This window comes from Dermochelys coriacea, chromosome 3, assembly GCF_009764565.3.
Source record: "Dermochelys coriacea isolate rDerCor1 chromosome 3, rDerCor1.pri.v4, whole genome shotgun sequence".
Classification (NCBI taxonomy): Eukaryota; Metazoa; Chordata; order Testudines; family Dermochelyidae; genus Dermochelys; species Dermochelys coriacea.
Genome location: NC_050070.1, coordinates 48,335,734 through 48,351,646, shown reverse-complemented (window position 1 = coordinate 48,351,646; position 15,913 = coordinate 48,335,734). Strand labels below are relative to the sequence as shown.

Here is a 15,913-nt window from a genome sequence, read left to right as displayed (position 1 = left end):
GAACAGATTGTTTAGTGAACATAATTAGCTCATATGCTAAGGCAGTGGCTCTCAACCTTTCCCGACTATTGTACCCCTTTCAGGAGTCTGATTTGTCTTGCATACCCCCAAGTTTCACCTCACTTAAAAAATACTGACTCACAGCACACTATTACTGAAAAATTGTTTACTTTCTCATTTTTACCACATAATTATAAAATGAATCAATTCGAATATAAATATTGTACTTATATTTTAGGGTATAGTATATAAAGCAGTATAAACAATTAACTGTATGAAATTTTAGTTTTTACTGACTTCGCCAGTGCTTTTTATGTAACCTGTTGTAAAACTAGGCAAATATCTAGATGAGTTGATGTATCCCCTGGAAGATGTCTGCATACCTCAGGGGTACACATACACGTGGGTCAGAACCACTTTTGTAAGGGACCATTCAAGGTAGAGTGGCCCGTTAACATCTCTGCAGTCATAGCACAAAAGTAGGGGTTAGGGGGTTACAGATTGTTTGTAATAAGCGATAAATCCACTGTCTCTCTTCAGTCCATAATTTTTAGTGTCTAGCAAAGTAATGAATTTAAGTTCCCAGGCTCATCTTCTGAAAGCGTTGTGTAAGTTTCCTTTGAGGATGACGCTGGGAATACCTTTCCCGGACCTGAAGAAGAACTCTTTGTGGCTCAAAAGCTTATCTCGATCACCAACAGAAGTTGGTCTAATAAAAAGATATCACCTCGCCCATCTAGTCTCTCTAATATCCTGAAAATGACACAGATACAACTACACTGCATAGGGAAATACTGCCCTTTTAAAATGCATAGTAACAGGCCCAGTAGATTGTCAAACTGTACAATGCCTACCAGTTATTTTTGTAAAAGTCACTACACATTATAGAAAACAAAGTGCTCATTCCAGACAAGCGCCCCCAGACTTTTTAAAAATTGATATCATTTACTGTTTATTACATCAGTATTGAAATGTAGTAGGTGTGGTACATACAGAAAGGTGCCCACTGAATATTCTACATCTAGTGGGTACTTTAAAAACATCTCATTATACATTTTTAATGCCTCAACAGGCTTGAAAACAGCATACCCTCTCTTGCTTCCAAGACAGGGGAGCTTAGGCCCACAGCAGTGGGGGGAAAAAAGACTCCAGATCAAAGGAGAGTCACTTGCACTCAGTGGCATTGAGTTGAGTATGCTTGTCATTTTGTTGCAGGTGAATGTTTGGTAAACTGAAAAGGGATGGCAGCCTGTCTGGGATGGAATAAGTCACTTGAGCAGGGGTGGCCAACCTGAGCCTGAGAAGGAGCCAGAATTTACCAACGTACATTGCCAAAGAGCCACAGTAATACGTCAGCAGCCCCCGCATCAACTTCACTCCCCTACCCCCCCCCACATCCCAGCTCCTCCCACCCACCGGCAGCCCCGCCGACCTGAACCTCCCCCGCCCTCCCTGCACCTCCTGATCAGCTGTTTCGTGGCGTGCAGGAGACTCTGCGGGGAGGGAGAGGAGTGAGGGCATGGCAGGCTCAGGAGAGGGGGCGGGAAGGGGTGGAGTGGGGGTGGGGCCTGTGGCAGAGCCAGGGGTTGAGCAGTAAGCACCCCCCCCCAGTACATTGGAAAGTTGGCGCCTGTAGCTCCAGCCCTGGAGTCGGTACCTATACCAGGAGCCGCATATTAACTTCTGAAGAGCTGCATGTGGCTCCGGAGCCACAGCTTGGCCACCCCTGCACTTAAGTATGAGAGTTTTGCTCTCCTTGCTACTGCAAGTGGCTTGGGGGCAAATCTTTCCTTTCTCCTGAATGCTATGTGGGAAAGGTCTTTTCCCACTCTAGCTTCTCCTGGAAGCAAAAGGAATTTGGAGTTGGGAAATGAGGAATAATTATACCATCTCATTGCCTGACAGGGGGAAGTGGATGGATCATCTCCCTAAACTCTCCTTCTTTCAGATTTATAGGGTAGGAATTCCACACAGCTCTCCTCTCCCCAGAAGCTCCATGACTGTTAGGCCAGTTTGCTCATTGATATTTTTACGTAAGTGACCCATACTCTACTTTTTCTGAGTAAACCAGGAAAAGGAAGCAGTACATGAGCCACGGAACTTCAACTGATCCAACTGTATGAGCAGCCTGAGTAGCACTCAATACTGGGCAGTGGTGGCGAAGACAAGTCTTACCGTGGGCTAAAAATCCATTTTTGTGAGATAGCTTTGTGGGTTTCACACAGCCCTCATCTAAGTGTTGGGAGGGATAGAAGACAGACGGTGGACGCTGTAGTGAAGGGCTAGAACATTTCCAAGAACTCCTGCAGCAAGATTGCTGTTTAGACTGTAGAAGATAGACCAACATCCATTCTATGCACCACTAGAACTCGTTTATTTATGCCTTATTCTTCTCTCACTTTTAGACTACTGTACCCTTTATCATTCAGGTCTTTCTTTTTCTGAACACTTTCTCTCATAATGTATCCAAAATGCCTCAGCTAAAATCCTTCCTTTTAAGTAATTCTGACCCTCTTACATGTCTTCCCACACAAAATCCTTCTGTTAGCTTCTCCTCTTCTAACCCAAATTCAAGCACCTTGTCCTCCCTACCATCAATGTCCTGTACAGTCTTGCTCTCACTTACATCACTGTTCTCCTTTCTTCCAACTGTTCCATGTGTCCCTTATGCTCTTTCAAATCCTCTCTTCTTACTGTTCCCTTGCTCTCTTTCATGACTTCAGCTATGCCACCCTCTGTGCTTCCAACAGCCTTCCATTTGCTGTCAAACAAGTCCCCTCCTTAAAACCCACTTTTTCACGAACACTTCCTTTCCACTTCTCCCTCACTAATAACCCTCTTTTGCTTCTCCTTTCTTGAAAGACCGTCCCATCTTGTACCTGTATCTTGTGTATGCTTTCTGCTGGGAACACGTATTACTCAGTAAAGCACTTAGTAAGGTTGTGGCACTATATATAGGATTTGAATTTAAAATTATACATAACAAGAATTAGCTTTTGACCCATTTCAAAAACAGAGTATGTATTTTCCAGATCTAAAACTATTAGAATCACAACCTCAAATACCTGCAGCTTTTTAATGGCCCTATGGTGCTCCCTGCCTATCCCCAGCATTAGCAGTGACTGAAATACAATCCACCATCACCCCATTCAATTATCTGGGAAAAATGAGGAAAAAGGTGGAACTTGTGAGGAGTTTGATGCTTAACTACTGTACTGGGCTACTAAGTATTTAAAAATCTCAGGAGAAATAATACATACCTATGCAGTCAAGTTCACCGTATATAGACAATAGACTCTCACAAACCTGAAGTGAGCTGTTAGCTCCATATGCGAACGTAACTTCTGGTGGCAGGATGTGCACTTCACTTGAAATGGGACCTCTTTACATAAAGCTATCAGAAGTTTCTTTGCATAAGATGGAAAAGATAAAGGAAGTGGTGTCCCAGTTTCACCTGCAACATGAGATGGTGTAAAATGAAGCCACATATTTCAAAGTCAACATGTAGTATTTTATCTCTTAGAACACAATTATTAACAATATGTTCCTTGCTGACCATTATGACCATGTCACCTCTTCCCATTTAAATTCCACCACTTGCTCCCTCTCCAACCCTTTTCAAATTCAAAACTTCTTGCTGCTATCATGAAGGGCCTTATCAATTCCCTCCTGCTCTTATTAATGCGTTTTAACCAAAAAAGGTATATAATGTATCGAAAAAAATAGGGCATATTACATTTAACAAGCTTTTACATGTTTTGATTGTCTCCATCTCCCTCATCTTTCATAGTATTTCCTTCTTAGATGGTAAACATTATGGGGCAGGAGAATTGGTGAGTGTGTGCACATGTTGCTGGCGCAGAGAATGAAAATAATAGTTTTTAATGTAAAACAAGTAGGAATAGTTTATGAAAATCTTTGTGGCCATCATTATACATCAAAGAGGCAACAAAAGTAATCATTTTCCCCCTTTCAGTTCAGCTTTCACATATTTAAGTAGTAACAACCAATGGGAAGAGCATTTCATGGAAGTTGACGCCAGGCCCAGAAGCATTAACTCCTGGTATGGAGGCCAATATTGCTATTATTAACTACAAAGATATATAAATTCAAAGAAAGAAGCTGAGTATTTAACCATTTATGTACCAAAATGTTTAAAGTTGGATTGTATCTGATGAAGGATACTTTCTCCTCTTTACATTATTGGTCTTTTCATGGCAGTTAAAGAACAGTAAAACAACAGATTTGAAGACGGGTGGCCTGATTTTCAGAGGTGATAAGCACCTGCAGCTCGCATGAGCCTCAAACAGGCCATTAATTTCCAAAGGCCCATTAGATTTAGAATACATATAAGAGATTAGTCAGTCAACAGCTTCATTGTTGAGTGGTAAGATTATATAACAGGTGACTGTACCAAATCACAATGGATTCCTTGTGACCATATGAACCTTAAAGTGCAATCTACCATGAAAAATAACTATATTAATGTGGTTACTTCTTATTCAACTGGTCAACTGTCCATGTGTATATTCAGAATCTTATTCATTTACTTTTGTCACAAAATAAGCGTTTACTGCTTATTCCTTGTGTTAGAACTCTGAAACCAATATAGCCCACATTCAATGAACGACCAAATCATTTCTTGTACATCAACATAACTGATGTCTAAGTTCCAATCTTTATACCTATGCAAGCCTACCTAAGACAATGGAGTTGCACAGATATCACTAAGGGTCTGATATTGCCTGCTAACCTTTGTTACTGGTGGTGTGTTACTAGGACAAAATCCAACTTGACTTTTAGAGACCAGCCTTATTTTGGAAGGTCTGGCAGTTAGAAAAAAAGCTATATTTGAAAATGGAGCAAATTTAATATGGGAATCAGGGAGACACAGAGAAATATGGAATTCTAAAACACCTTTTTATATAATCTCTGTCAAAATAGAACAACATATTAACAAAATATTAATCTCAAATGAAGATAACCTGGTAAATCTACACAGTTCTTGTATCTTTTCACAATTTCAGACATCTTAAAAGAAATACACGTTTTTTCTTTAATTCACAGCGGAAAACATTCTCCCACATAGCATAGATGCATTATCAGAAGGACCTAAAAGATGCTACACTCAAATGACAACATACCACTCAATTTAAAAACCTGAAGGAAGTGATTCTTTCCAGACATATGCTGCAGGCATTCATCTCTTATGCTGAAAAGGAGGAAGCAGTATGGACACGCAAAGCACTGAATAAGCTGTGGAGAAAGATTTCTTTTATGCCCATCATTTTCATTTATCTGAAAAATAAAACAAATCTGGTTAGTAAAAGAATCAACTTGATTATAAAAATATTTATTTTTCATTTAATAAACACACAAATTTTAAGGCATATTAGAGATTCTTTATAATTGTATTAGACTTTCTAAGAAACTGTGGACAGAGTTATAGTCACCATAACACAGTCCAGGTGAGATTACTAATTCAATGGAAATTTCAGAAAGCAATGAGTAAAAAGTTTGCTTTGACTTTACTTTTTTTTGTGTGAAGTCATTATTGTGTAAATATAATATGAATTATATAAAAAAAAATCTATGTTGAAAGAAAGTTAAGGTTACAAACTCAAGCATTCAAAAGTTAGGAAGTACCAGAATTAAGGTTGGTCATTCAGACTTAATTCTGCCCCACTGTGCATTATAACAGAGCCTCTAATTACATGATCATATTATTTCCGCTCCCCCAGGACAGGCTCCCACCTCCAGGACCTATCCAGGACGTTCAGTGCACAGAATAGAGGGTGCTCACTTAAAGCTATACAACATTTTGTTTTATCCTCATTGTTCAATTTTTATTGTACACTATTCAAACCTAGTACTCACTACAGAATTATTAATTTCCTCACGGTCTTTTCCATGGCACTCAATCATAACATGGGTTTTTCACTAACATTAATGAATTTGCCTTCAAGAAATACTTGTGAGTTAGGAAGATATTATTCCCATTCCACAGATGGGGTGGGGTACTAAAACACAGAGACTGAAGCCAAAATGAAGCTAGATCGCACGCCCTGATTCTAGATCGCATGCCCTGATTCTCATGGGTGACTTTAATTTTCCTGATATCTGCTGGGAGAGCAATACAGCGGTGCATAGACAATCCAGGAAGTTTTTGGAAAGCGTAGGGGACAATTTCCTGGTGCAAGTGCTAGGGGAGCCAACTAGGGGGAGCGCTTTTCTTGACCTGCTGCTCACAAACCGGGTAGAATTAGTGGGGGAAGCAAAAGGGATGGGAATCTGGGAGGCAGTGACCATGAGTTGGTTGAGTTCAGGATCCTGACGCAGGGAAGAAAGGTAAGCAGCAGGATACGGACCCTGGACTTCAGGAAAGCAGACTTTGACTCCCTCAGGGAAACAGATGGCCAGGATCCCCTGGGGGACTAACATGAAAGGGAAGGGAGTCCAGGAGAGCTGGCTGTATTTCAAGGAATCCCTGTTGAGGTTACAGGGACAAACCATCCCGATGAGTCGAAAGAATAGTAAATATGGCAGGCGACCAGCTTGGCTTAATGGTGAAATCCTAGCGGATCTTAAACATAAAAAAGAAGCTTACAAGAAGTGGAAGGTTGGACATATGACCAGGGAAAGAGTATAAAAATATTGCTCGGGCATGTAGGAAAGATATCAGGAGGGCCAAATCGCACCTGGAGCTGCAGCTAGCAAGAGATGTCAAGAGTAACAAGAAGGGTTTCTTCAGGTATGTTGGCAACAAGAAGAAAGCCAAGGAAAGTGTGGGCCCCTTACTGAATGAGGGAGGCAAGCTAGTGACAGAGGATGTGGAAAAAGCTAATGTACTCAATGCTTTTTTTGCCTCTGTTTCACTAACAAGGTCAGCTCCCAGACTGCTGTGCTGGGCATCACAAAATGGGGAAGAGATGGCCAGCCCTCTGTAGAGATAGAGGTGGTTAGGGACTATTTAGAAAAGCTGGACGTGCACAAGTCCATGGGGCCGGACGAATTGCATCCGAGAGTGCTGAGGGAATTGGCGGCTGTGATTGCAGAGCCCTTGGCCATTATCTTTGAAAACTCGTGGCGAACGGGGGAAGTCCCGGATGACTGGAAAAGGCTAATGTAGTGCCCATCTTTAAAAAAGGGAAGAAGGAGGATCCTGGAACTACAGGCCGGTCAGCCTCACCTCAGTCCCTGGAAAAATCATGGAGCAGGTCCTCAAAGAATCAATCCTGAAGCACTTAGAGGAGAGGAAAGTGATCAGGAACAGTCAGCATGGATTCACCAAGGGAAGGTCATGCCTGACTAATCTAATCGCCTTTTATGATGAGATTACTGGTTCTGTGGATGAAGGGAAAGCAGTGGATGTATTGTTTCTTGACTTTAGCAAAGCTTTTGACACGGTCTCCCACAGCATTCTTGTCAGCAAGTTAAGGAAGTATGGGCTGGATGAATGCACTATAAGGTGGGTAGAAAGCTGGCTAGATTGTCGGGCTCAACGGGTAGTGATCAATGGCTCCATGTCTAGTTGGCAGCCGGTGTCAAGTGGAGTGCCCCAGGGGTCGGTCCTGGGGCCCGTTTTGTTTTAATATCTTCATAAATGATCTGGAGGATGGTGTGGATTGCACTCTCAGCAAATTTGCGGATGATACTAAACTGGGAGGAGTGGTAGATACGCTGGAGGGGAGGGATAGGATACAGAAGGACCTAGACAATGGAGGATTGGGCCAAAAGAAATCTAATGAGGTTCAATAAGGATAAGTGCAGGGTCCTGCACTTAGGATGGAAGAATCCAATGCACCGCTACAGACTAGGGACTGAATGGCTCGGCAGCAGTTCTGCGGAAAAGGACCTAGGGGTGACAGTGGACGAGAAGCTGGATATGAGTCAGCAGTGTGCCCTTGTTGCCAAGAAGGCCAATGGCATTTTGGGATGTATAAGTAGGGGCATAGCGAGCAGATCGAGGGACGTGATCGTTCCCCTCTATTCGACACTGGTGAGGCCTCATCTGGAGTACTGTGTCCAGTTTTGGGCCCCACACTACAAGAGGATGTGGATAAATTGGAAAGAGTACAGCGAAGGGCAACAAAAATGATTCGGGGTCTAGAGCACATGACTTAGTGGAGAGGCTGAGGGAGCTGGGATTGTTTAGTCTGCAGAAGAGAAGAATGAGGGGGGATTTGATAGCTGCTTTCAACTACCTGAAAGGGGGTTTCAAAGAGGATGGCTCTAGACTGTTCTCAATGGTAGCAGATGACAGAACGAGGAGTAATGGTCTCAAGTTGCAATGGGGGAGGTTTAGATTGGATATTAGGAAAAACTTTTTCACTAAGAGGGTGGTGAAACACTGGAATGCGTTACCTAGGGAGGTGGTAGAATCTCCTTCCTTAGAGGTTTTAAGGTCAGGCTTGACAAAGCCCTGGCTAGGATGATTTAACTGGGACTTGGTCCTGCTTTGAGCAGGGGGTTGGACTAGATGACCTTCTGGGGTCCCTTCCAACCCTGATATTCTATGATTCTATGATTCTATGAATTGTCTGAAATTACTACTAATTTTGGGTGCTCACTTTGAGATGCACAGGGCTTGCTTTTTCACTACTTAGCAATTTTATAGCATTTTATATATTTAAGATATAGCTCCCTTTAATTTAGTTGACATTGTGAGCTAAACTGACCCCAGAATCTCATGTTGGTCACTCGGAAAATAAGAAACACACAATTAGTGGCCACCCTATGAAAACTTTGGTGTGGCAGACAGGGAAAAAATCCAATTCTCCCAGGTAGCATGAATCTGTATAAACCACAAGTGCACCCTGTCTCTTTCCAGAATCCCTTGCCTCATAAAGTACACATCTTCCAACTTTTGCAACAAACAAAAGAGGAGTTCTACAAAAAGCCTCATTCACTACACAACCCAGATTGACCCCCTGAGCACCACTGGAGTGATCGATCCAACAGGGGGGAGGAAGTGTTGATTTATCATGTCTAGTGAAGACATGATAAATCGACCTCTGAGCATTCTCCCGTCAACTCCGGTACTCCACCGAAGCGAGAAGAACAGGTGGAGTCGACAGGGGAGCATCAGCAGTCGACCTACCGCAGTGAAGACACCGCGGTAAGTAGATCTAAGTACGTCGACTTCAGCTACGTTGTTCACATAGCTGAAGTTGCATAACTTAGATTGATCCTGCCCCCCCACAGTGATATTGCAGCCAAATGGACCATAATTGAGCTAATAACCCCAATTTCTTCAGATTCATCAGATAATCCAGGATGACTGAAAGAGGCACAGATCCAGGCAGGAAGTGGCAATGACAGCAGCAATGGGAGAATCTCCTGTTTCTGAAGGGAAGTAGTACAGGCTGACTTCTTTCTAGTATGCAGTAACTCCTGTTGCACCTCCTCAGAGGAAGATGATTTTAACCCTGCAAACTATCAAGGAACCACATCCAAGAGTGGAGAAGTCCTAGATTGGGGTGAAGCACATGACCCACATCCTGTGAGAAGTGATAAGCAGTGGTCTTGAAAGGTGGACGTACAGGTAGCTGAAGGAGGTAAGGGCATCAAGCTGTCTCAGCTAGATTGGATCTACAAGCAGAGTTGGAGGGAATGCATAGAACACATCCTATTTCAAGGACAGAAGTAAGGAAACTCCCTACAAAAATAGTGTCTCAGACCTTCTCTTGAGCTGAAAAGAGGACACTTCTTGTTCCTGGAGGTTGCAAAGAGACCCAGCTCTGGTAGACCCCTCTCTTTGAAGGACTTGAGTCTAGCTCCAATTTGTTGTCCTGTGAGAAGTGCCTGCTGAGAACACTGGCTGGGGTATTCTGAATGCCTGGGAGGTAGACTGCTGAACTTTGGATTTGATGAGCTGTGCACCAGTTCCATAGGTTCGGTGCAGAGAGGGGAGTATCGTCCCTGTTTTGATACACAACACGCAGGACACGTTGTCTGTTGTGACCCTGATTGATTTGCCACGATAAGGTAGGAAATGGACGCAGGTGTTTCTGACAGCCCTGAGCTCAAAAAGATTGATGCGGAGATGTCCTGAATTGTCCATCTGCCCTAAGACATGAGAACACTGAGATGAGCTCTCCACTCCAACAGTGATGCATCTGTTGTTCAAGTTAGTGATAGAAGGCGGCAGAAGGGAACACCCGCACGGATGTTGAGTTGGTATTTCCACCAATCCAATCACCTATAGAAGAAATGTCACTTGTCTGTCCAAGATATCTCTGACAGGAGAATAGATCATTCTGAGCCAAAAAGCAGCAAAGGTGTACCCTTGCATGATTGGTCATGTGTCCCAGGAGCTTGAAGATATTTCCTTATAGTGGTCTGAGGATTCCCCTGAATTATCTGTACCAAATCTGACAAGGTTACAAACCTGTCTAAAAAGAGCTAGTCCCTATCTGTCGAAGAGTCCAAAGAAACCCCTTTATATCCTCTTTATGGGGTCAACATGGATTTTGTTACATTTAGCTGAAGACCCAACTCTCGGAACAGAGCAAGGGCTGTCCAGGCAAAAGATAGAATTGCTTCGTAAAAATGGCCAGAATCTCTAGCTGGCAGCGGCAAAATCAGCCAAAGCGAGGACCATTGGTCCTTGGAGAACTTTCTCCAGCTTTCTCCAGTTTGATTGGACTTCCTTGTCCTGTGTTGACTGGCTCTTGGCTCCAACCCTCTCTTCCCCCTCACAGTCACATCATCTCAGCTTCACTCTGCACATGTTACCTTCTCCTCTCCTCTCCTCCCCTTCCTTTTCCATTTTTCTGATCCCCTCCTAAAAAATAAAATATTGTGGAACTAACATGATCTTTGGCACCTTCACACTGTTCACTCTGCTAGTGTGTCACAACCCCCCTCCAATTCCATGTGCTGGATTGTGTTTTTTTCTGTTTGTACAGTACCTAGCACAAACGGCTCCTGATCCATGACTAGGGCTCTTGAGTGCTAAGATAATATGAATAAATGAATACATCAATAAAAGGAGTGTGGGAGAAAGACTGGGACAAATGGCTTGCTTAGTTTTTCCTCATGTACCAAGCCAATTGACTTACATTCAGTAATAAATTAATACTCATGAATTCTTTAGAAATCCCTTCCTTCCACAGACCAAGCTGAGTTCAAGGCCCAATCTAGTGGGATACTAAGTTCAATTAGTGGTGGTCCTTGGAGGTATCAGTGGAGTAAGGATAATGTCAGAATCACCATAGTTGCTTCTCTTTCCATTGTTTTCCCTCCTTTTTAGCAGTCTGCTTCTTCCTCTTCTCCCACTAGTTGTACTGCCAGCATCAGAAGAGATGGGGCGGGAAGGAAGGTTTCAAACCAGGTGAACCAACTTTCACATCACACTTGGAATGCAAATCACAACTTAACTGCTAAGTTTTATGGCAATATTTACAGAAATGATTTCAGGATAATTTGAACTCTAAGAGACACCACCACAATAAAAATTCCGTAAATTAGGAAGGCTTAGTGAACCAGAGGCATATATAGGTTAAAATGCAAGATTATCTGTAGCTATAGTTTTTGGAAATTCTACATTATATTCAGTCAGGTGAATACGTATCCATGAGTTCTTGCCTTAGATAAAAGGTGATCACTATACTGCTGTGAGGTGACAAATCTTTTGCAGCATACCACACAGGCAACAGCATTAGTTGGAGGTCCATGTAGTGTAATTGCTGGGTCACATGGAGAATGATCAAACCTATAAAGAAAATAATTACCAACATAATTAGCCCATTCTGTAAGTAACAGAGCAGGGGGTTTTGAGAGAAAAGCATGTAATCTGAAGAATCAGGCAAAACCACAACCTAACACTACTGACTTTCCATTAAAACAGTGAACATGACAAGACTTTTTAATATATAGCTTCATTTAATATTGGCCGTGTCAATTCAAATATTTGTCAAAGATGTGGTCACAATGGAAGAATATTCACTTTAGGGCCAATTGGAGTGGGAAAAAACAAAAGTGCTTAACCAGGGGAAGAAACCCCCATTTTGAATTTGAATACAACTGCAGAAAAATATTGGAAAGTTCCTAGCATCAAGTCTGCATAATATCCGTAATAATACACTGACATCCTCTCTTTCCAAGGAACATAGGGATTAAGGGACCCGATGATGGAAACTTGATGCAACATAAAGCACAGTGCTCTAGGATTAAGACGGATCAGTGGTGTTCTTTTATTCTGATCTAGAATAAATGTCCTTACCTTTTCAGGTGACCTAACAGAAGATGACCATTATCAAACTTCCTGTTGCAGTGCATTACAGGACATAAAATGGGATTGCTGTTGATTGGTGTTTGGCCGGTTCTGTGGGACACAGCTTTTCTTCCCATGTTAATGGTGCCTGGTTTGAGACCTACATGTAGAACAAAATACTTAAGTACATACACTTTATTTTTAAATCAAACATCCAAGAACCAGATTATACTGGTAATACAATACAAAGTAGCCAAGCTGCACAAGAGGAAGTTTGAACTCTTTAGGGTTTTTTAATTCCGCTACTTAGATTAGTTTTTACAGTTTTCAATTTTTGTGAGAAAATGTGATTTGTACACTGTAGTGTATAAAGCTAACCTCTCTATTCAATATACACCATATGATTTAGTAGTGTTTCTCTTTGAAATCTCCTTTGAACTTCCTTGTATCTGAAGTGTACTTACCAACACTTACATTTATATAGAGACAAATATTTCTCTTCTGGGTCTCCTATTAGTGACAGGTCACACAATATAAAGTTTTCCATGCAACAATTCTGCCTTTGCAAGTAGCTATGTTACTGCAGTATTCTTACCACTGGGAATATCATATTCAAGTTAATTGGCTACAAAAACATTTTTAGCAACCACTGTGTGGGAAATTTTAAATGCCACACTGCACAAAATTGATTTTGAGGGATCTCTTGGGAGTCATGTATCTGTTCATTACTGACATTGTTAATGCAATTACTGGGTGATTTATTGTGTAATGTAACATTTAAAAATAACCAATATTGACTGAAATAAAAGTGGTGTAAAACACATGTTGCTGATAGAAAAGGAGTACTTGTGGCACCTTAGAGACTAACAAATTTATTAGAGCATAAGCTTTCGTGAGCTACAGCTCACTTCATCGGATGCATCTGATGAAGTGAGCTGTAGCTCACGAAAGCTTATGCTCTAATAAATTTGTTAGTCTCTAAGGTGCCACAAGTACTCCTTTTCTTTTGCGAATACAGACTAACACAGCTGCTACTCTGAAACCTGTCATGTTGCTGATAGTTATTTGACTTCATATTACTGGAGCAATGTTCACTGCTCTTATGAGTATTCGCTGTTCAATAGTTGTGAGTACCATATTTTAAATTCCCACCCTTTCTAATTAAATACCTGGCATTTTTAGCCACTGGTCTACACACAATCTTGCTGCTTCTGTGTCACTATGTTCCCGGATAAATTCCAGCTCCTGCAATCCATGAGCATGCTGGGAGTCCACTTTTTCCTAAAGGGTGAACAAATTAGATAAAAAGACAATGAATAGTCTTTATTCTGATTAAACACATTGAATTAGATCAAGTTAACACCTGGTTCTCAAATGTGGATGAAAGTTTCTGATTTACAAGGAAGAGCCTAGAATAGATACAGTCCACTGACAATTATACAATAGAATATAGGTGCTCATACCAAGGTAAGTGAATGACTTATGGTTAATTTCCATGTCCTCAGCAAGGTAGGCTCTTGAAATCTGACACACTCATTAATTACTGGCTACTGAATACAGGAAAAATGACCTCAGTTTGACTGCCAACCTTTCCATCATCTATCAACATAGCCATCACCTGTGGTATACTCACCATATGGAATTTTCTCACCTAAAATCCATTACAGACAACTTGTGACTTCAAATGACCTTCATTTCTTCTATGAGACAGACATGTTAGTTATGAAACTTTCAATTTGGAGAAATTAAGATCTGAAGTCAAAAACTCCCTTTCACGGTTCTTAGCTAAGAAAATTATCTAAGGTAAGTGAATACACTGCAGGTGTCAATGCTGAAGACTAGAATCCTGCTATGGAATTGGCTGTTTAGGTTTTTATATAACACTTATCACTGTGTTTGATAAGAGGAGAAGAAACAGAGGAGAAGAAACGTAAAATGTATAAATAACCTAGTGATGGTATACTGCTCTTCCTCAGTGATAGAATTACATCTACAATTATTTGAAAGGTGTAAACACCAAGGAGAGAGCAGAATTATTTGGGGCTGGATGGTGGGGGTATAACTAACAGTAATTGGATATAAGGAAGAAGGAAAGGGAAAACTTAGGCTGTTGGTAAATATTAGGAGAATCTTCCTGACATCAAATGCCTGAGGTCGTTTACACCAGAAACATTTCCCCTCCAGGAAGACACTGCCTTGTGTCCACACACTAATTGTCTTGTGTCTGTTAATCTCACCACTCCATCTGAATCTACTTGCTTCTGTTTCTGTGGGAGTTACGTTGGTGTAAAAGCAATGTGGCTGCATTGCCATTCTGATATAACTACACTGATTAATTTAGTCTTCCCCATTGCTATGCGTTACTGCATTGGTTCAGATCTGAAGTAATCTGTCTGGTCACATGTCTGTACTCCATTGCTTCAGGGTAATATGGACTGGATGGTTCCCCTTCTATTTAAACGACACATCTGGGAGTCCAAAAGTCTCTATTTTGGACTTGCTTTTTGGTGCAAGTGCACAGATCCTGAAGCTGCTGCCACCACTATGGTTTGTGTTTCTGTGCAGTCCCATAGAGAGGTCCAGGATTCTCTTGTCCTCTTGGGAGAGGAGCACATCCAGACGCCTCTCTCCAAGAGCGCTAAGATTTAAAACTGCAGTTATCACAACAAATGAAGGACTTGGGTTACCCCCAGGACAATTTCCTGTGCTGAAGCAAAGCCAATGAGCTGTGACAAAAGCCTGTAAAATAAAAAGGAATGCTACCTTTGGCACAAACATTACATGGGCCTGTTCTGAAGAGCAGGATACGATTTTGCCTAGAAGGGCACCACTAATCTCTGGTTATACTGAACAGTCTCACTTGGGGCTGCAAGCAAGCCAAAATGGTAGGGGTCTGAGAGAGGAGGTCACGTCCCCTAAATAACTAGGGCCTCCTTGAGACATCAGACAGCTCAGCAGCAACAGACAATGCTGATGAGAGGAACTCATCTTGTAAATGTCATTTTAATCAATATGCCCCATTGGTGTGGGTTTTGAGGGGTCCCGGGCACCTTCTTCTAGATTCTGACTGCGTAATGCCATGCCTTCATAATCAGGTGAATTTAGCTACAGAAAAGGGCAGAATATCCATCCTTGCGCACCTCCCTTAGAGTTCCACTCAGTTGCTATTTTCCCTGCCTCCATCCTTCCCCTCCCAATAGATTGGTCTCTAAAACGAAAAAACAAACAACAAAACAACCACCCTCATCACCATTATTCACCACACCTCCACATCTGGGGGTTAGGCTCCCCATGCCGCACAAAACCACATGGTCAGGCACAAAATGGCATGAAAGCAGCAGGAAACATATACACAAAAACACACAAGACATCAGAATCCTGTTTATCATGAAAAGAAAAGGAGTACTTGTGGCACCTTAGAGACTAACAAATTTATTAGAGCATAAGCTTTCGTGAGCTACAGCTCACTTCATCGGTTGCATTTGGTGGAAAATACAGAGGGGAGATTGATATACACACAGAGAGAACATGAAACAATGGGTTTTATCATACACACTGTTAGGAGAGCGATCACTTAAGATAAGCCATCACCAGCAGTGGGGGGGGGGGGAAGGAGGGAAAACCTTTCATGGTGACACGCAAGGTAGGCTATTTCCAGCAGTTAACAAGAATATCTGAGGAACAGTGGGGGAGTGG

The 15,913-nt window shown here is 41.9% G+C and overlaps 1 protein-coding gene across 1 annotated transcript in view; it reads right to left on the bottom strand.

Moving 5' to 3' along the window:
- ZNF451 (zinc finger protein 451) overlaps positions 1-15,913 on the bottom strand; it is an 81,836-nt gene that overhangs the window by 33,317 nt on the left and 32,606 nt on the right. The window contains exons 6-10 of the mRNA XM_043510406.1: positions 13,387-13,498; positions 12,227-12,377; positions 11,590-11,716; positions 5,145-5,298; positions 3,307-3,454 (exon numbers count right to left, since the gene is read on the bottom strand). Of these exons, the coding sequence (XP_043366341.1) occupies positions 3,307-3,454; positions 5,145-5,298; positions 11,590-11,716; positions 12,227-12,377; positions 13,387-13,498 (692 nt within the window). The remainder of the gene's footprint in view (positions 1-3,306; positions 3,455-5,144; positions 5,299-11,589; positions 11,717-12,226; positions 12,378-13,386; positions 13,499-15,913) is intronic.